This window comes from Spermophilus citellus (genome assembly GCF_964194105.1).
Source record: "Spermophilus citellus genome assembly, chromosome: 3".
In the NCBI taxonomy this organism is placed as follows: Eukaryota; Metazoa; Chordata; class Mammalia; order Rodentia; family Sciuridae; genus Spermophilus; species Spermophilus citellus.
The window spans coordinates 17,925,553-17,947,195 of record NC_138184.1 but is presented as its reverse complement, the minus strand read 5'-3'; the positions used below and the strand labels follow the sequence as shown (position 1 = coordinate 17,947,195).

At 38.1% G+C, this 21,643-nt stretch overlaps 1 protein-coding gene across 25 annotated transcripts in view; it reads right to left on the bottom strand.

Moving 5' to 3' along the window:
* The window catches only part of MAP4 (microtubule associated protein 4), a 173,180-nt gene that overhangs the window by 38,617 nt on the left and 112,920 nt on the right, over positions 1-21,643 (bottom strand). For 10 of the 25 annotated variants that reach the window (XM_081285161.1, XM_081285162.1, XM_081285153.1 and 7 more), the window contains 5 exons: positions 17,028-17,141; positions 14,707-14,838; positions 12,795-13,985; positions 11,679-11,792; positions 6,155-9,502 (listed from right to left, as the gene is read on the bottom strand). In XM_081285161.1, the coding sequence (XP_081141287.1) occupies positions 6,155-9,502; positions 11,679-11,792; positions 12,795-13,985; positions 14,707-14,838; positions 17,028-17,141 (4,899 nt within the window). The remainder of the gene's footprint in view (positions 1-6,154; positions 9,503-11,678; positions 11,793-12,794; positions 13,986-14,706; positions 14,839-17,027; positions 17,142-21,643) is intronic. The other 15 variants (XM_081285146.1, XM_081285147.1, XM_081285148.1 and 12 more) reach the window with 3 other exon arrangements.

Genomic DNA, 21,643 nt, shown 5'->3' with positions numbered 1-21,643 from the left:
TAACTAAATACCAAAAAGTCCAAATCATGTTGCATACTCTAACAGTTTCAATCTGTTCACAGATGAGATGACCCACTTTAGTAAATGTGTCACAGGTAAAAATAATGAAAGTTACCTTAACTGTTCCCCTTCATATTTTCAAGAAGTTAACATATTTATAATACTGAAATTCAGAAGCCAAGTTGTTTATCATTTTTTTTCAGAATCCCCTAATGCTACTGTCAGTCAGAGGGAAAAAGTGAGAAGTGAAAGAATGTAAAGGAAAAAAATTTCCTTTTAAAAGTAGGATATTAGGTGGCAGGGGGTATAGATCGGTGGTACAGTTTTTGACTACTATATTAAAGGCACATGGTTTGATCCTTGGCACTTAAAAAAAAAAAAGTAAGAGAGCAGCTCAGTGGTAGAACACATACTTAGCACACATGAAACTCCGGTTCAATACCCAGCACCCTCCAAAAACAGACAGAAGATAAAAGCAGGATAACCAAAAGTTTGAATTAATATTACAAAAATTATATGCTCTCTCTCAAACAAGGTAATAGTAGCACTGACTACGTAGAATTGTTTGAAGTTAAGAGTTTAGGATGGGCACATGGTTAAGTTTCATTAAATGGTAGCTATTTTTAACTATGTGACATTTAGAATCCTAATAAACTTCATTAAGATGCTAGTAAGAAAAAGGCCAGAGAAAGAGAGGGCAAGTGGGGGGAAGCAATGAGAAAAGGCACTTAAGTGATGGCACTCCAGTTAAGACATTATCAAATAGGTACTCCTGTGGTTGTAAAATAGTAGCAGGTTCTAAGATTACAAATGATTTTTTTTCATCGCTGAGCATATTTTATTTATGTACAAGGGCCTTGAAACTGTTAAGATTCTGGGCTTATAAATTACTTCAAGTTTCACACTAAGAAAATTTCCTACCATAAACTGACATTCCCAGCTGCTAGGAGACAGTTGAAGAGCTCAAGCAAACTGAAGAAAAACAAATGAAACTAGATTAAAAAAAGAGACCAGGGTTTAGCATGGCAAAGGCAAAGCCTATCTATAGGAATCCCTAATTGTGTCATTTGCAGTAACAACACCCCATGTGCACTGTCATTCACAGCTCTACTTGGTTTCCAGGGAACTAAAGGGGGTACCAGAATCATATGGAACATCCTTTCAAACTTGTGCTTTCCTGCTTCCCTTCACAAAAAAAACAGTCCCATAAGAAGTTCATTTCTGACAAGTTGAGCCCAGACTTCCTGAAGTATCTCATTAATCCTTCCTGGCTAGAATAACATGCTTAAGATGTTATGAAACTTTCAAGTTTCCCTGAACTTGAGAGTAGCATGGGGGAAAAAAAAAGTTACAGGAGAGAAAACAGTAAGATGGAAGAGACTTGAGCAATATATTTAATTTTCCTATCTCCAAACAGGATAAAATTGGGCTGGGGATGTGGCTCAGCGGTAGCGCGCTCGCCTGGCATGCATGCGGCCCGGGTTCGATCCTCAGCACCACATACCAACAAAGATGTTGTGTCCGCCGAGAACTAAAAATAAATAAATAAATATTTAAAAAAAAAAAACAGGATAAAATCAGCAAAATCATTTATAATTCAAAGAATGTCTTCAAGCATCATGTATATGTAAAGCTCTATGCTGGGTATGAAGAACAACACATGAATAAATCAAACACAGATTTTGTGTGGAGAATAAGACATTAGTGTGGAGTTAAAAGACCTAGATTCTCATCCAAAATTAATTTCTGATTCACAATTTATGTCCTCATGTGTCTATTTCTCCAGCTAGAAATGAGTTTAGCAACTGTTTTAAATACTGTTTAAAAAATACATATAATTACTAATTAGCAACCTTCATCTTTTACTTTGACAGTGCCTAAAAACTTCTGGAAGGTTCCTCTGAGGCAAGAATGTAGATAGCATTAACTTTAATGAGTCAACAAGACTTGGATTCCAATTCTAGCTCTGCCACTTTACTATCTATATGACCTTAATCTTGAGAGCCTCCATTTTCTCACCCTAAAATGGAATTTTTCACAATACTGTAGTGTGTGTGTGTATGTGTGTGTGTGTGTGTGTGTATTAGATAGATGGTGAGAGGAGGATGGGGAGAGGGAGAGGGAGGGAGGGAAGGAGAGAGAGAGAAAGAGAGAGAGAGACAGAGAATGAATAATTGCAATTGCTATTCCACTAATATCTTTACTGAAAAAAATGTTGAAAAACATCTGACCACAGGACAAATGAGGAGAAGATAACATGAGAATCAGTGGTAATCTGGGTGGGGGTAGGACAGTTAACGAATAATTCAAAGTAAGGAACAAAGATAAAATTTAATAAGCCAAATCTAGTACCAGTCATGGATAAAATATCAGAGCCTATATGAACCACAAGTGGATGGGCATAATGGGATACCCTGTTTACATTCCTACCAGAAACTCTGCATTCCCCAACACACCAGTGCGAACCCCAGAACCCCAGGCTTGCCTGAAGCTATGCACCTGCACATTTGCCTGGTTCCTGGATATGCTGGAATAAGTTTTGCCAGAAATATACAAAATCTTTTTTTTTTTTTTAAAGAGAGAGTGAGAGAGACAGAGAGAAAGAGAGAGAGAATTTTAATATTTATTTTATGGTTTTCGGGGGCACAACATCTTTGTTTGTATGTGGTGCTGAGGATCGAACCCGGGCCCGCACACACGCCAGTCAAGTGCGCTACCGCTTGAGCCACATCCCCAGCCCATACAAAATCTTTATGAACAAGATAGTCATACAATAGTGATAAACTAACACCTGACAATAAGATATGTTATACTGTTGAATAAAATAACAACATACAAAATATTGATTCCCATAATAATCATCTAGATAAATCATTGGCTCTAAGAAAAAACACAATAGATTTTTCTTCTTTTACAAAATTATACAAGCCAATTTTCAGATTTATATATAATAATAATAATAGGACAACTCTGAAAAAGAGCAAAAGGGTAAGTAGTGCTTGCCCTACTACTATTAAAATATATTAAGCCAGGTTGTTACTAAAGTTTGAATAGAGAAAAGATCAATGGTTAGGGGGTGAGAGAAGTCCAGAAATGCACCAAGCTGTTCACAAATTATAATGAGATGCCCAAGTAACCCTACATCACATTTTATAAAAATAAATGAAAACAACAACCCAGAAATAAGCGAATTTTAGAATGCTGTCAGACTTAAAAAGGTGTTGTTGAAAATTAATAGAAAATATTTTTATAAATTCAGAATGGAGATGAATTTTATAAATATTATTGATACACAAAGTAGTCATTAAATAATCATGAAATAAACCTATCTTGAAAAATAATTTTTTGCCTGTTATATCAGTATGTACAACAACAAGAAGTTGCATTAGTGGAGAAAGTACAGGGGAATAGGTCTTCATCTGTGCTGATAGTAGATTGTAACTCTGGTACACCTCTGTGCCCCTATGCTGAACAATATGGCAATACCTTTCAAAATCATAAATACACCTTCTTCAAACCAGAGCTAACTCTGGAGTCCCTTTTTTTGTTTGTTTATTTTTATGTGGTGCTTAGGATCGAACCCAGTGCCTCACATGTGCTAGGCAAGTACTTTGCCGCTGAGCTACAGCCCCAGCCCTAGAGTCCTTTTTAATCAGACAGAAGCACTTGCAGGAATATGACTTTTTTAAAAATTCTTTTAAATTTTTTTTTAGTTGTAGATGGACACAATACCTTTATTTTATTTTTATATGGTGCTAAGGACCGAACCCAGTGCTTCCCACATGCGAGGCAAGTGTTCTACCATTGAGCTGCACTCCCAGCCCCAGGAGTACGACTTTTTGTAAACAAAAGGAATGAGATTGTTTTCTCTGTTCTGATTTGTAAGGATCTCTTTTAAAATTGTTAAATTTAAAAGGCAAGACCAAGCCAGGTGTGGCAGCACACACCTGTAATCCCAGAGACTTAGGAGGCTGAGGGAGGAGGATCTTGAGTTCAAGCCCACCGTCAGCAACTTAGTGAGACCCTATCTCAAAATAAAAAATGAAGGGCTGGGGACATAGCTCAGTTGGTAGAGTACTTGCCTCACATGCACAAGGCCCTAGGTTCAATCCCCAGCACCTCAAAACAAAACAACAACAACAACAACAACAAAAAGAAGGTGAAAATAAAAAATAAAAAGGGTTGGGGTGTAGCTCAGTGGTCCTGGGTTCAATCCTTACTATCTCAAAAGGAAAATAAATAAGATAAAAAGCAGGGCATACATCAGCATGTCTCATATATAAAACCAGGAAATATGTACTTTAAGTATAAATGGTCTGGAAGGATGTGTGCAATACAATTAAAATTGGTTGCCTTATACAGCAAAATACTTATATAACAAGTATTCCTTACTGTACACAAATCTATGCATAGCACAAGAGGGAAAACTAGAAGGGGTTAACGGAGGGAGGCTGACTTACATTTTACTGCAAATTCCTTTATACCATGTAAATGTGTTAACCTACTTAAAAAAATCAGTAAAACTTTTTTTTTTTTTTTTTTAACTAAGTACAGAGTTTACCCTAAGGGAAAAGGTAGAGTAGAATTCAGAGAAGAAACAATACATTTTTTAATCTAAAATCCATTACACTCCTCTCAGCCACTCTTCAAGGACACTCCTAACACACGGACTCTGAGCTTGGCCTCACCAGGGCAGGGACTCAAAAGCTCTGTGGCAGCTGTCGCTTCCCAAGAACAACAAATCCCTTTTCTGCACTTCTTTGGAAATACCATGCAAAAAGTATTTCTTTAGCATACTAAGCATATCTTTGGAAATATTGGCTAGATTTCCACAAAATTTACACATTACCCTTTGGATCACTGCTAAAACTAAAGAAGTGTGGCCTAGAAGCCAAAACTAAAGAAATGCATAGAATGATGGGATGTCCTGTACATGCTACTGTATTCACTTTGCCTTGGTAAAAGGGTGGCAAGTAGAAGGAAATTAAAGCAGGAAAAAAATGAGTATATTGTACACAAATAATAACATTTAGCATTCTTTACTTATATAGCAAGTATTCCTTACTGGATACAAATCCATGCATAGCACAAGCTTTACACAAAAGAATAGGTCCATACCATGCAGAATATAACCCCAAGATGAAGTCTCTGCAAAAGCCTGACAGGCTGCTTGACTAAGGACAACTGGTAAGTTTTTGTTTTTGTTTCAATTTCTGGTTAGTATCTCTATCATGCAAGCTGAGAAAGAGCAATTTATAAAGAACATCATTTGTGGGCTGCAAAAAACCTCAAAGGCAAGGAAACACATTTTCAAGGTTAATTTCAGGGAAGTTTATATATTAAGTGCATACTTTTCAAGAGGGGAAAAAGACTAATATTCCTAAATCTTATAGAAATCATCTTAATCTCATTCTAACTGCTTGATTAATTAGATCCAAAAGGGAAAACATTATGAGGAATCCAAAATAGGCAAGTTTTATGAACTATGTTTCATAGACACAGACTATGCCCAAAATCTAACCCATTAACTGTCTGCTAATGGCTGTAAGCAGCAAACTGGTCAAAGAATGTGGCTGTATCTAGAGATCATTTCCCACTATTAGAAATAAAAATAAAGACTATGCCCACCAGTACTAGTCTGAGGCTACCATTTCCCCAGAAGAGAGCAAATCATTTTCATTTGATCTATAAGCAATTTAGATATTTAGTCCCACTGGCAAGAGCTACATATTTACTAGGGGGAAAAAAATCTCATGTACTCCACTAAACATGAAGCAGTTTTTTCCTCCTATTAATCCTTATACCAAACAATGCTTAAAAAAATTGGGTGTAAACATTACACATAGGAGACACAATTTTTTTAAAATTAATAATGGTGGATGGCAAAAGACTTTCTTTTCAACTTCCCCTAAAATTCAAGGTTCAGGGCCAGGTAAAAAGGCATGCAAATGAGACCACAGCCTCCTCAAGCTGGACATAGGGCATGCCTTGGCTGCAGAAAACATGTAAGTAGCAGTTATAGGTTTTCATGCCAACAAGCTAAGATTAACAAGGATGAGTAGAGTCTGGATGGAAAGAAGGCACAAGTTTTTTGCCTTTTTGATGCAGACTCAAAAGCCACAAGCGCACACGTTTTGTCATGACAGGTTCATACCACTGGACTTCAGGTGCTTGGATCTCTCTAGTTCCTGGGTTGTAGATTTTGGCATAAAAGGAGTAAGTCCTCGGGACTTGGTAGGTCTCATGTAGCCTTTCATTGGTTCTATTATTCTGCTTTTATCTTCCTTCTTTCCTTCTCCCAGTACCTTTGGTTCCGATTTTTCTGTCATTTTCTGAGGCTCTTTCTTGATGTTATCTTTGAGTTCTGGGAGTTGAAGATCCTTGGAAGCAGCCATTTCTAACTTATCTACCACCCCTGAAAGAGGAACTTCAACTTTGCCACATGAGAAACTGGACTGGAGTTCTGGTGTTGGTGGGGAAACACATTGTAATTTTGTGACATCAGAAGCCAGTATAATTTCTTTAAATTTATCCTTTTCACTTTTTGGAGGCAAGGGAGTCATATCAACCTCCTTATTCAAATAATCTGGGCCCTTAGAATCTCTATCTTTAGTATTTTGGTCCTCATGGTAACTGATCTTTTGTGCTTTGTCTCCCAATAAGTCAGAAATTGGAGCGGAAGTAGAACCTTTCTCAGTCTCCTCCTCTGTGTTCACTGAAGATGTTTGGAAATCACCCCTATCTCCATATGCTTCTAGGACTCTGGTCTCTCCTGGCAAGCCCTGGTCATCTGTGGGAACTTTAGGAAGAAGGTGCCCTTTTGCTGGCCCTGGGATTTGCTCTACTGAACAGATAGATTCACCACAGAGTGGCAACTCAGATTCTCCTACCACATGCCCTTCATCTACCCCTGCTTCATTTTTCACGGGAACAGCAAACTCACTTTGATTCTTAAGACAGCGATCTTCCTGACTATTCACTGTTTCTATGGCTGCTGTAAAAGGCAGGGCAATTCCTTCTGTGCTGGCAGATGGCATAACAACAGAGGGAGTCTTGGGTCTTTCTGGCCCTGGGACCCCATCTTTGTTGCAGTTATTTTCCACTAATAATTTAGAAAGCTGAACTGGGGCTCTCTCTTCCCCATTTTTTGCCAAGGTGTCTGGTAAGGAATCATTTTTCTTTACTACTTGAGGAGGAGTAGTGGGCAGTTTTTCACAGGCTGCTGATTCTACAGCCTCTATAGGAGCTGACTTATTCATGAGCCCTGACAGTGTTCTGGGACAGGTAAATGTAATATTTCTATTTTCGTCCACATAGCCAATTCCTTCAATTCTATGGTCCCCTGTGGTTTCCATGGGAACATGTATTTTTGTTGCATCTAACTTATTCTCCAGAATGTGCTTCTTGGGAAAACTATTTTTAACTTTTTTGCTTTTTTCATCACTACTCCTTTTATTTGGTTTGTCAGCCACTGCTGTGTGTCCCTTGGTTGCATCTGCCTTGTTCTCTTCAGATGCTATTGAGGGAGCAAATCCTGTCTCCTGAATTTGGTCTTGGCAGCTCACATCTGTCACCTTGGCAGCTGGTTCAATAATAGCAGAATCCTTGGCTGTATTTGTTTTGTTGCCCTCAGGGGCCTCAAGCTCAGCAGAATTAACCTCAACATTTTTACCTTTTTTGTCAAGTGCTTCCACTGTGTGTGTACCTGATACATGAAAGAATAAAGAATCAAGTATTTGGGGGGAAGTGTGTCCTAATTCCCTGTTTTTATAGGGAATGCTATCAGATACTTCTCCATCCTTCCCTACAAAAGGTGGATTAGGAATTTCCTCCTTGTCATCCATTCTAGTAGGTTCTATGGGATAATTAATTTTAGACTTCTTGTTTCTGCCTTCATTACTTCTCTTTTTAGTCTTTTCAGAAAACCAAGGAGTTGACTCATGACCCATCCAAGGACAACTTCCTTCCTTGCTCTGGTTACTGACACCTGTATTTTTGACTAAGGCTCCTCTTTCTGACCTAGCATCAGAAGTCCGAGTCAAGGTTGATCTATTTCCCAAAGGAATCCATGCCTGTAAAGTGCTTTCCACACTAGGGTCTATTATCTCCTTAGGCTCCCCCATCACTACTTCCTCAGTAAAATCAATCATGGTTCCTGGTTGCTTTGAAGAATCTAATCCCAGCTCATCTCTCTTATCCTCAGTAGTCACTCTTTTGGTTTTAAGAATTGATTCACTTAACCCAAGAACAGCTCTTCCATCATTCTCACTGTCCAGAACATATAGCAGGTCAGATTTAATTCTTGGCTTCCCAGAATTCATTCTCACTTTCCCAGAACTTCCCCTTCCCTTCCTGTTTTTGCCATCACCTGTCATTCTCTTAAACGGCTCATTCCCTAGCCCAGGAGCCTGAACTGACACTTGGCCCTGCAGCTGCTCAGAAGCCAAGATGTTGATTTCCTCTCTTTGCTTGGGAAATGCTTCCCTTTCTAGTTCTTTAACTTCTACAGATCCTTTAAGAAACACTTTCTGGTTGACATTCTGTAGTTTAGACATTTTACTTTCATCATTCTCTTCTTTGAGACTATCTTCTAATGGATTACTTGCTATCAAAGTTGGTATCAAATTAGGCAATTCTTTTGCTGCTATAGGTTTTGAAACTCCACCCACAACCTCTTGGTTCAAGATAGGAGAGCGAGCCTCTTTGGATCTGATCTCCAAAAGAGTTTCAGCATTATGTTCAGAAATTTCTGTCAGGGATCCTGTCAAGTTAGGAAGGCCCACTATCTGGCCTTTATCCACAGGGGTCTTCAGGAGGGGTGCAGGTTGTGGTTTGTATTCATCCGGCTGCAACAATCTCTTATCTTGGTTATGTGGCATTGATTTGTTTCCTCTGCCACGTTCCTCTACTCTCAGCTTGGACTGAGAATTTTCTGCAGTTTTTGGAGATTCTTCTGGACACAAAGTAACTCTGAGACTCTCTGAGATAAAGTTCTCACCTTCTAATTTGGCTGCTCTAGAGTCACCTCCATCTCCTCTTTTCAGATTCTCTCTGGATACAAGTCCATATTCCATGTTCACAGCAGTGGACTGACTAGGGAGGACACCTGATTTATGGGTATAACTGTTATGCCCTTCTGCACTGTCATCATTCCAAGATCCCCCAGCCCGGGGTTGAGAATATCTCTTTTGCTTTGGTTTCTTCTTCTTTTTCTTCATCACCATTGGCATGCTTTCTATATCCCAGGCCTCCCTGCTGAGATCCCTCTGGGGTTCAAGGAAGTCAGCATGAATACTTTTCCTTTGGTTCCCAGGATAACCACAGGAAGATGAACCAGAGACCCAACCCGACTCACACAAAGGGAAAGGGCCTAGCCTGGGATCAAGAGTCTTCTGTGGAGTCAAGACTTTCAGCAGCTCAGGAGGGGCCCTGGTAGGCTTGGGCTGGGCTGACCTGCAGTCACTGGATCTGCAACCTTGTGTGCCTTGTGAGGGAGGGGCACCTGCAATACATGAAGTTGGCTAAAATTCTAAATAACAAGCTTCTTGCTATTCTTTCTTAAAAAAAAAAAAAAAAAACAATAGTTCATTTAGTGACTCATTTAAGCAGTCTGTTTCCACCAATCCATATACTAATTTCTTTAGGAAAACCATTTATTCCCAAACATTTCTTATTCTTAATTGGGATTACCATTTCAGGTAAGAATTTTTTTTCAAACACATTTACAAAATATTTCAAACTTTTCTTTTTTCTTTTTCGGTACCAGGGATTGAACTCAGGGACACTTGACCACTGAGCCACATCCCCAGCCCTATTTTATATTTTATTTAGAGACAGGGTCTCACTGAGTTGCTAAGCACTTCACCTTTGCTGAGGCTGGCTTTGAACTCGCGATCCTCCTAACTCAGCCTCCCCCGCCACTAGAATTATAGGTGTGCATCACTGCGCACAGCAAAATATTTCAAACTTTCTAACCTCTGTAATAAACTCACTCACTACTTATAAATCTCATCTGATTTATTTCTCCTTGTAATTATTAATAGGTACACAAATCTCAATTATAAACAAGATAAGAAATTGTACTTATTTCTTTTTTGGTGATGTTTACTAATTGAATGAATACTTATTCATGATTTGGGACAGAATTTATAATTCTAAGAGTCTGTCACAAATATTATACTTATGTGTGTCCAATGAACTAGACTGATTCTGGGAAACAGACCCAGAAGGCCAGATTTATGCTGTTTAAAATTAAAAAAAAAAAAAGACTAAATAGTATTTTGGCCAGAGAAAAATTCTTATCATTCCAGAACCAGAACATCCTACTTTGAAAGACAAATGTGTTAGATTTCAATGTTCTGTTCTTAAATGTACTTCCCAAAAGACAAAGAAATATGCATAATGATTGTAAGCTGACAAGAATTTCAACAGTTAGGAAAAGCACCCTTGGAAAAGTTTCATGAAGTAACACAATTTGGATCCAAATTCCTGGAAAGAAAATTACTAAAGGCAGTCTTCAATGGTTCCTGTCAAGTATGACCCAATAAAATGATTTCAAAATACTTAACTAGCACCTTTTGTTTTTGTCCTCATCCCTCCAATGTCCTCTAAATCCTTAATATCTCAGGTTAATTTTAGGTTTTCTCAAAAAATTGTGAGCCATAGCACCTCACAGTATTTATTACACTTAATTTAGGAATTAATCAGCAGCAACTTGATGCCATCACTTACACTATTTTCTTCAATTATTATGTAAGTCTTTGTTTTAGAGTTCATGCCTGGGAACTTCTCTTTCTATTCAGGTTACAATATAATAATAACTCTAGGTGCTTCAATTATTTGGAAAACAGGAAGATCAGTGAGAACGAGGATGGATATCTATGTGCCTTAGGATGGTCTATCTTGTATACAATTAGCACTTACTTAAATCTTTACTGACATTCTCAGTCAGTAAAAGAACATTTAAAATTCATTTATTTAGCTCCTACTTGCTGCTAGACAGTGTGTAAACTCTAGGGACTCTAAATGAATTAAGTCCGAGCACTGCCCTCAAGGAGCTCACATTCCTATCATAGCAACAGAAAAGTATACAGAGAATCATCAAGTTGACAATCATATGCACGTGTTCCTGGCTTATCAACAAAAACATGTAATCTTAGAAATCACTGACTGAGCAAACTTAAAAGTTTTACAGTATCTTAGAGCAGTATCCCTCAAAGTTTAATACATGTGAAAATTACTTGGGGTTGCTGTTAAAATTCAGATTATAATTCTATAAGTCTGAGAAAGAGTCCAAGATTCCACATTTCTAAGATGTTCAGTCACAGTGCAAATGCTGTTGAGCCATGGAACACACTGTAACTAGCAAGACTTTATAGAACTTAATAGTTGAACAAACAGATATAGGCAAATAACATACCTAAGACTACTAAGGAGAGTCAACAGATGAAATAGACCAAAATTTAGTGTCCTGAGTTGATATAGCAGTGATTTTAAATATTTAACAAGTTGACCTTCTGCCTAAACAAAATGAAATCCATTGAAGAAAGGAAACTGACCTCATAAACTATACTGCTAATAACAACACAACCAGGAAAGTAGGGACAATGTCTACCAACATCACTTCAATCGCTCCTAGTTTAAGCTGTTTGAGAGTCCATTTGGTTTTCTCCACTTACCTGAGGTCTCTGAAGAAAGTTCAGAAGGCTGACTGCTGAATGGTTTCTTCTGTTCTAATTTCTCTAACACAGAATCTGACAAGTTGTCCTTTTGGCCCGAGGCTATGACTGGTTCTAAAGGTAATAGTACAGATCACATGTGGGTAAGAGAGTAACTATTTCAGATATTTTTCCACCCATGAGAAATTAAAGGTGGCAATCATTTTTGAGGAATTCTCCTACAATAGGCAGCAGAGATGAAGAGCAGGTTAAGAAGTAGTCAGGAGAGTTTCTGTTTCTATCTTTCAAGATGGGAAAATGACAAACTCTTTTAAGTTGGGAATAATTCAGTGAAATGGCAGAAAACAAACTAATGGCTGGGGCAATATACTTGACTTGAAGAGGAGAAATGGGACCTATTACAAAATGAGAGGAGAGGTTGGCCTTAATTAGGAGCAGGAACAGTTATAAAAATAGGAGAGGGGGTTGGCGTTGTGGCTCAGTGGTAGAGTACTTGCCTCTCATGTGCAAGGCCCTGGGTTCGCTCTTCAGCGCCACATGAAAATAAATAAAATAATGGTATTGTATCCACCTACAACTAAAAAATACATTAAAAAAAAAAAACAAAAAACAGGGACTGGAATTGTGGCTCAGTGGCAGAGCATTTGCCTGGCATGAGTGAGGCACTGGGTTCGATTCTCAGTGCCACATATAAATAAAGGTCCATGAACAACTTAAATATATGTATACATATGAAATTAAAAAAAAAACAGGAGAGAAGTCAGAGTCTATGGATACAGATACAAACTGTGTAGAGGAGCTAACAGACGATTGTGGGTGTTTTATTTTATTGCAATTATCTGGAAAATAGGAAGATCAGCAGATTGATAAGGTATTGGAGGTTGGAGGAGGGTAAAGGTAAGAAAGAGCTGTCTAGGAGAGTAGGAATATGAATAGATTTGCAAGGCACAGTGAGACTATTTATTTTAACTGGCATGATGCCTGTCCCTTAGTTTTCTGGAAGGTAATAGTAAAGATCACATGTGGGTAAGAAAGTATTTTTCTGTGGATGATATAGTGTCCACTTGAAACTATACCTTGGTAAACAGAAATACTGAGAGGAAACAAAGCTCATACCTGGTGAAATCATGAAAGTAGGTGCAGCTAACTGCCCCTCTTTTTGGAGAGACTGTATCTGGGAATTTTCACTTATTCCTTCCCGAGTCTGGGCAATTTCCATGTCTTTAACTAGAATCGATGCCACCTCTGTTCCTGAGGATGGTGCAACATCCTTGGCTGGAGTCACACTGTTGGCCAGGGTCATCTCTGTTCCAGGGGACAGAGCCACATCCTTAGCCAGGGCCACATCTGCTTCTGGAGGCAGCAGCATATCCTTGATCAAGGTTACTTCTTTTTCTGGGAGTGGAGTCATATCCTTGACCTGAGCCACCTCTACTTCTGGAGACACAGCCACATCCTTACCCAGGGCCAACTTTGTTTCAGAGGGTGTACCCATATTCTTGACCAGGGTTACTTCTGTTTCTGGGAGTGGAGCCACATCCTTGACAAGGCCCACCTTTGATTCTGGGGACAGAGCCACTTCCTTACCCATGGTCATTTCTGTTACTGGAGGTGGAGTAATGTCCTTGTCTGCGGGCCCTTCTGTTTCTACTGCATCCTTCGTGAAGACTACTGTTGCTTCTGAAGGCAGTGTCATGTCCCTTGGCACAGCCACCCCTTTTTCTGATAACAAGACCATCTCCTCAGCTGAGGATTTTTCTGTGGATGATACAGTGTCCACAGCTAGTGCCACCTCCATTTCTGAAAATGATACCATACCCTTGCCTGAGATTGACTCTGTTTCTTTGGGTGATGCCATGCCCTCATGTGAAAATAAATCCATTTTTACAGGTGGTATTCTCTCTGTTTCTTCAAATAGTGTCACATCATTGCCTGCAGCCACCTCTCTTTCTGTGGGCAGCACCATATCTTTAGTCAAAGACACATCTGTTTTTGCGGGTGATATGACATCCTTAACTGGGACCACTTCTTTTTTTATAGGTAGGACCATGTCCTTGACCAGAGACATATCTGATTCAATGGATGACTGCAAGTCCTTGGGCAGTGTCACATCTGATTTGGTGGGTTGTTCCATATCTTTAGTCAATTCCTCCTTTGTTTCTGTGGCGGGTGCCATTTCCTTGAGCAGGGCTACCACTTTTTCTCCAGATGGTGCCATTTCTGTAGTCTTCTGTCCTATTATTATTTCCAATTCTTTAGTTGGTGACTGTTCTTCTACTGATGCCATTTCTCCTTCCTTGGGTAACTCTAAGGGAAATAAATTAAAAATTTGGGAGCCATCATTTTCTACTCATACCTCTACACTTAAAACTCATAGGGCACAAGAATATTTGGCTATTGTGACCTTAAGACCTTAAACATAATTAAGAAGGTGTTGAGGGGCTAGGGTTGTAGTTCAGAGGTACAGTACTTGCCTAGTATGCGTGAGGCCCTGGGTTTCATCCTCAACACCACATAAAATAAAATAAACATATTTTGTTCATGTATTACTAAAAAATAAATATTAAAAAAAGAAGCTGTTGAGTTAGTACATGCTGCCTACTCCTTGAAAATCCCATCATTTAGAAGGATAAGACATGTGAAACTGAGAAGACAAATTGTGGAGGAGAAAAGGAAAACTATAGCTTGAAAACACAGGTATGTATTAATATTAGGAAGGGAACCTATGGAACTGCTGGTCAGTTATCTTTCCTATTAAGAAAAGAAGCCCAGAACTCTAGGCTTAAGTGGTTAAGTGAACCTGGGTTCAATTCCCAGAACCAAAGAGAAGGGATTTCCTCTTAAGATTGTATTTTAATTATAATTTAACTCTCCCAGCTCTGATATCTTTAATACAAGCTTAAAAACATTTGTGATAATTCTGAAAATTTTATGTGTCTCTTATAAGCTGCTAAAAATATGCCCAATGATTTATACCAATTATCAATATTTCAATTACTAACTGATAAAGCAGATTTAAATAATTCACCTGTCATCTGTGGAAGATTTGCAGTGGCCTCTGGAGAAACAAAGGACTCTGAGTATGGAGGGTTTGGGGCTTCCATAGACCACCCCTGAGGTACAACAGTTGCAGGAGCAAATGTGTCGCAGGGAGGCATACCTAATATCAAAACACAAAACACATTTTGAAATTTGGCTGACACTGAAGGAAAAAAAGGCATTTGATATTTTAAATCAACTGTATATATTGCCAAGAAGACATAGGTCTAAGGAACAGTAAAAAACAAAGTACAAAAGTTTTAAATGAAACACTGTTAACAATCTTCAGGTTTTGCGTAATTATTAACAGGAAGCATCACTATATCCCAGGAAGACCACGAATCAATATATATTGCCTACTTTTACAGGATATTACAAAGATTCAAAATATCAAAGATTGAGCTCTAGTAACACCACAATCAAAATAATATAATGTACAGTAAAGAAAGATGAGCCTTAATTCATCAGTAAAATGAGATTAACACCTGCCTATGTAAAAATATTTTGTTAATTATTAACAACTAGCTGGATGCGGTGGTACTTATTTATAATCTCAGTGACTCAGGAGATTGAGGCAGGAAGATTGCAAATACCAGGCTAACCTCAACAATTTAGCAAAACTGTCTCAAAATAAAAGGAGCTGGGGATGTAGCATCCCTGGGTTTGGTCTCCAGGACAACCCCCAGAAACACACACACACACACACACACACACACACACACACGGCAAATGACAAATATAAGTAGATTATTGTAATGCTTATCCTATGCCAGTGTCAACAGATTTAATATCAGTCCCTGCTGAGATCATTATATGTTTTTGTGTTTGTTTATTTTTAGGAGGTAGGGTCTCGCTAAGTTGCTCAGACTGGCCTCAAATTCTTGGCCTCGTGTCTCAGCTTCCTGAGTAGCCAGGATTATAGGCATATGTCACCACATATGAGAAGATTATTACAATTTAGCTTCAGAGACAAGTAGACAAATAGCAAACAATGCATACTGTACATTATGAACTAAGTGATATAGGAGTGCAGAAAGAACCATGAGGCCCAGACTATCACAAAAGGCTTCAGAAGAGAAGCAAGAGCAGAAATGGAGGGTGGTCAATTTCAAAGACAGAGAACACTCTGAGCAAAGAAAGTATAAAGATGCAAACAGGAGGAGATGAGGATATTACTATTTATGATAACTAAGATTATTTAATGATTACTCTACCAGACACAATGCTAAGTGTTTCACATAATTTTATTTAATTGTCATCACTTCTGTAATGTAAAAACTAGTGCTGGCTCTGTTTTGTAGATTAAAAAAAAAAAGAATTTAGGGAGGAAGTAATTTGATCAAGGTCATGGGTCATGAGTGAATAAAATGTGGATGCAGAATTTGGCCCTAGGTTAGAGGTCTTATGAGAGGATGTCCATAGTCTCCGGAACAGCTTGACTGTGAATTCTCCTCTTTAATCTGGAATAAGCCTGGTCACAGTCAGAGGCCCTACACCTGATTTTGCCTATTAGTTAACATGAAAGATGATGGGTGAAAGCTCATATTAAATGAAGCTAAGGGACTATAGGAGACCAGAATATGCACCCAAATAGGCCACTTTGGCATAAGATTACATTGAATGCAAGTCAACTGAGAAGTAGATATGAAAAACAAAACAAAACAATAGGGGCGGGGATGTGGCTCAAGTGGTAGCGGGCTTGCCTGGCATGCATGCGGCCTGGGTTGGATCCTCAGCACCACATACAAACAAAGATGTTGTGTCTGCCGAAAACTAAAAAATAAATATTAAAAAATTCTGTCTCTCTCTCTCTCTTAAAAAAAAAAATAGCAACAACACAAAAACCAACTCTTAGCTTTCCTCCTATTTGCCTAAAAGCAGGACAAATACTTTCAAAAGTGTTCCTCCATCCTCTGCATCTTAAAGTATAAAGGTTGATTACTGAAGACAACTGTATGCTCAGCCTGGAGATGTCAGCACAGGAATCTACATAACAAGTTTTACTCACTAGCCTTTATCACCTACTTGCACCCTCACAGTTTGCCACTAAAGACCCTGAAAAGTCCTTTTCCTTTATCTTTCTAATTCTCAAAAAAAGTATGGCTTTTTATCAAAGAAGCTATATAATTGAGTTCTAAAGCCACTTCTTTGAGATTAGTCATTCCCCAAATATCTTCCTTGTGTATATGACATATACATGTTAATCTTCACTTTCTTTTTCTCTTTTGCTATATGTGCCTAAGCAATAAATCTAAGAAGGAAAATTAATTTTTCTTCCCTACAGAATAATTCCAGCTAGAGAAGCCATACCGTAACTGTCTTCCAAAGGATTATTATGCCCTGTAAATGTCAAATCATTTGTTGTTCCACTGGAGAGAAAGAGCAAATCTGCTAGGCCGTCATCATGGTGCATCTTAAAGGGATCTAGAATAAAGAAGTAATCCAAAACTGAGTCCCAGTGAATGCAATTAGAAAGGTAAAAACATTTCTTATGACAACTATTGATTAGTTACATGTGTGTTGCCCAGTAGTAAAATAAGTTGAGATAACATGTGACTACACATGTAGGCAATCAATAAATACTCATTAATTCATTTGTTTCAAGTTAATAATATATAATCCCTTATTCCCGTAAGGTTTGATTTTCTAAATCACAGAGACAACAAATGTATAAAACTGAGAGAACACTTAATGTTCAACTCTAACATTCTAAGAGGCAAAAATAAAGAAAATGGAATTTTCAATATATAATTTAGAGATTTTGTTATTAAATAAATCAGTTAGAATGTTTTCAGAACAAGTTTAAAAAGGGAAATTTTCACCTCATGTGGACATTGTGAAGAAAACTGTATTTCAAAAGCTCTCTGAATGGAGTTTGTCCTGAGAGAATGAATAAACTCTAGATTCAGGAGTTGGTATGAGTGAAGATACTCAAAAACATCAGTAAACTCTTTGTGCTTTCTTACATGAAAAACATAAAAAAGCAAAGCTGGTCAGGGAAATAATGAATTCTGATTTCTAAGGAGGCCTTCTCAAATTCTGTTTCCATGTTAAGGATCAGACCCAGGTCTTGAGAGCCTGCATGTCTAACTATTTCCTCTGATGAAGCTAATGCATGACTCCCTAACACACTGTCAACATCAGAGGCAAGTATGTAAAAACCCAGGTCTTGGGAAAATGTTCATTTCCTTGGCTCTGAGACAGCTAGACCACCCCTCTTTTTATAAAGGGTTTCAGGATTAGAGGAGACAGATACTGCATTGCAAAGTGTATTTTGAATAATTAGAAGGCATAATTGAGAAAGCTGGGGTCAGGGGTGGAAGAAGCCTTGAGGCTGCCTTTCAAATAAACAGGGAAGGATGTAAAGGCAATCTGGCTGTAACATCTGTTATGCAAGGTCAGAGACAGGATCATTTAGCAAAAGGATATATTTTTGTTCAAGTCAAGCTTGAAAAATACTTAAGCTAAATTTGAGAACTGAGTGGTTGGAGAAGGGCACACCTTTTCTCTATATTCCCTCTCATCCAATCTCACAGTTTAAAATTTCATTAATAAGCAGATGACACTCAAAATTTTATCACTAGCCCTCTAGAGCTATCCCCTTATTTCCAGCCTTTAAAATAAAATGGCCTCTATATATGTGCCCATGTGTGTGCAAGCACATGCTAAGAATGGATGGAAACCCAGGGCCTCATGTGTGCAAAGTACATAATCTACAACTGAGGTAGAGTGGTAAAGTATTCAAAGTATTTAATATATTCCAGCACCCCAACTCTTAATTTAATAAATCCCAAATGCAACATGTTTCTCAAACCTATTCTCCATGAGATAGGACAGAAATTAAAGAGATAGGAAGGAGACAAAAGGAAGAACAGGGAAAAGACAACTTTAATGTGAAAACCTTGTGCTAAAGTTCCTCAGACCTTCATTCCCCAAGCAGTTCTCTCTTTCCAGGCCTATCACTCCAAGATTTCTGAGAATTCTATAAATGTTCACTCACAATTACTAGAAATTCAACCATTTGTGAAAACTGCCCCATGTTCACTAATTAGCCCACGAATACATGTATTTTTTAGAATGTATTGCACAAAGGAAGATACAAAACAGTATAGGATACTTTCCCAACCCTACCTTTTGATCAGATAATGAAAAAGATATCAACCTAAGAATCCTGAATTTGCCAGATCACCATGACCATCTTGAGCTCACCAGATTGATGTTATTCTCACATACCTTTTTATGCCCACCCCTTACCCAGTTTCCTTTAAAAGAATGTGAGATTTCCCAAGTGTCTCTCATTAGTGAGGTGGCCCATGTTCTCCCTTGAATGTGTACTCTCCTTACTTTTCTAAATAAATCTCGGTGCCTCAATATCTGATGGATTGAGAAATTCTTTTCTATGCCATTTGTCCATGTCCAACTTTGGACCATGTTGACCTAAGTTGAAGTCCCCTTCTCTGGGACCTTCTTGGGACCCCACATACTGGTATAACACAGAATCTTACCATATGAAATGGCATTCTATCCTTCTCTTGTTGGTAAACAATTTTGACCTTATCCTTTAAGTTATCCTTGACCTCTGAATTTCACACATTTGATTCATTAGAAAACTGGCAGAATTGATTTTGAAATTGTCCCCCAGAATCTATTTCTTCTGGGTCTCTACTCACTAGGATGTCTCAACAAGTTTGCAGTCAAGCCACTGGCTATGGCTGTGCTCATCTGAAGAGTTGCCTGGCAAGATCTGCCTGCCATCAAGATGGCTTATTTACACGGCCATGGGCTGAAGGTATCAGTTCCTCTTCCATGTGTACTTCTCCTTAGCAAATGGCTTTCCCCACGGTGAATAAATTTAGGAGTGACAAAAATGGAAACTGCAATGTCTTCTGTGATCTATCAATCACACACACCAAGCCTAGTTTAATGTGGAGACAGCTATATAAGGTTGTGAATACCAGGAGGCAGGGACCATTGGGAGCCATCTTGATGGCTGGGCACCACTCTTGACTTTCAGGAAATTAAATTCTACTGTGTTATCTCCCACTTAGAACTGGGAATCACCCTTGCTGGCTCCTATTCTTCCTGGCTGGAATTAGTAATTAAAAAGTACTCACAAAGATGGCCTGGCCAAAATGGTTTTACCAATGACTTCTATCATAAATTCAAAGAACTAAAACCAATTATTCACAATATCTTCCAAAAAATATAAGAGGAGAAAGCACTTCCCGACTCATTCTGAGAACAGTATTACCTACACAAAACTAGACAAAGACATCACAAGAAAACTACACACTATGTCTTTGAATATGGCTTCAAAACTCCTCAAGGGTTTATATATGGAACCCATTTTAAAAAATTCTACAACATGACCAAGAGGGATATATCGCAGAAGTACAATATTGGTTTAATATCCAAAATCAATGTATCATCAGAATAAAAAATAAAAACATGATCACCTTACCAGATGCAGAAAATCTATCAGAAAATCTGTTACACAAAATCAATATGATAAAACACTCAATAAAGTTGGGTATGGTGGTACACACCTATAATCCCAGCAACTTGGGAAGCTAAGACAGGAAGATTGCAAGTTTGAGGCCAACCTCAGCAACTCAGCAAGGCCCTCAGCAACTTAGCAAGATCCTGTCTCAAAATAAAAATAAAAATATTTAAAACACAAAAGGGGACCGGGCCCAGTGGTGCATGCCTATAGAACCAGTGGCTTGAGAGACTGAGACAGTAGGATTGCAAGTTTAAAGCTAGCCTCAGCAACATTGAGGCGCTAGGCAACTCAGACCCTGTCTGTAGATAAAATATAAAATAGGGCTGGGATGTAGCTCAGTGGTCAAGTGTTCCTGAGTTCAGCCCCCTCCCCCCCCCCAAAAAAAAAAACAATAAAAATAAATAAATTAGGGAAGGAAAGAAGGAAATTTTCTTAACCTGATCAAGGGTACCTACAAAACACACAGAGATTGGAGACTGGATGCTATCTCTCTATACTGTGGCTCTTCCTACAAACACATATCCATGATAATTTATAAATTAGGCACAATAGAGACTGACAATAATAAGTTATGGGATGGAACAATCATAATAACATAGTATAATAAAAATGTTAAAATGTGTGAAGTGCTTATTTTTGAAATGTTCCATTTGATATTTTCAGACTGCAGTTGACTGCAGGTAGCTAAAACTGTGGGTAAGCAGGGGCTACTCTAGTTCTATAAATGACATGATTTTGCCTTTAAAAATGCTAAGGAATTCCTGAAAAACTATTAGACCTGATAAATGAGTTCAGCAAGATTGAAAGATATGAGATCAACAAACAAAAAATCAATTATATTTCTACACCCTTGCAATGAAGAATCTGAAAATGAAATTAAGGAAACAAATCCACTCACAGCATCGAACAGAATGAAATACCAAGAATAAATTTAACCAAGCTCATACACTCAAAACTACAAAATACTGTAATGTAAATGAAAAAATAAACAAGTGGAAAAACTTTAAATGCTCGTGAATAGAAGAATTAATATTGTCAAGAGGGCAATACTCCCTAATTAATCCACAGATTCAGCACATTTTCTCTTAGAATTCCAGCCAATTTCTTTGTAGAAATTGACAATATGATTCTATGTAATTACAAAGGGCTGAGTGTCTCAAACAATCATGGGAAAAGGAAACTCACAATCACAAAAATTACCAAAAAGCGACAGTAAAGTGCACTCACAACTTTCAAGGGGGATTGGTGCCAGGACATGTGGCCCCATACCAAAATCCGTGGATGCTCAAGTCCCTCATACAAAATGGCACAGAAGTTTCATATAGCCTATACACATCCTTTTGCAAATTTTAAATCATCTCTATATTACTCATAATACCTTCTAAATGTAAATGCTATGTAAATAATCATTATAATGAGTTGC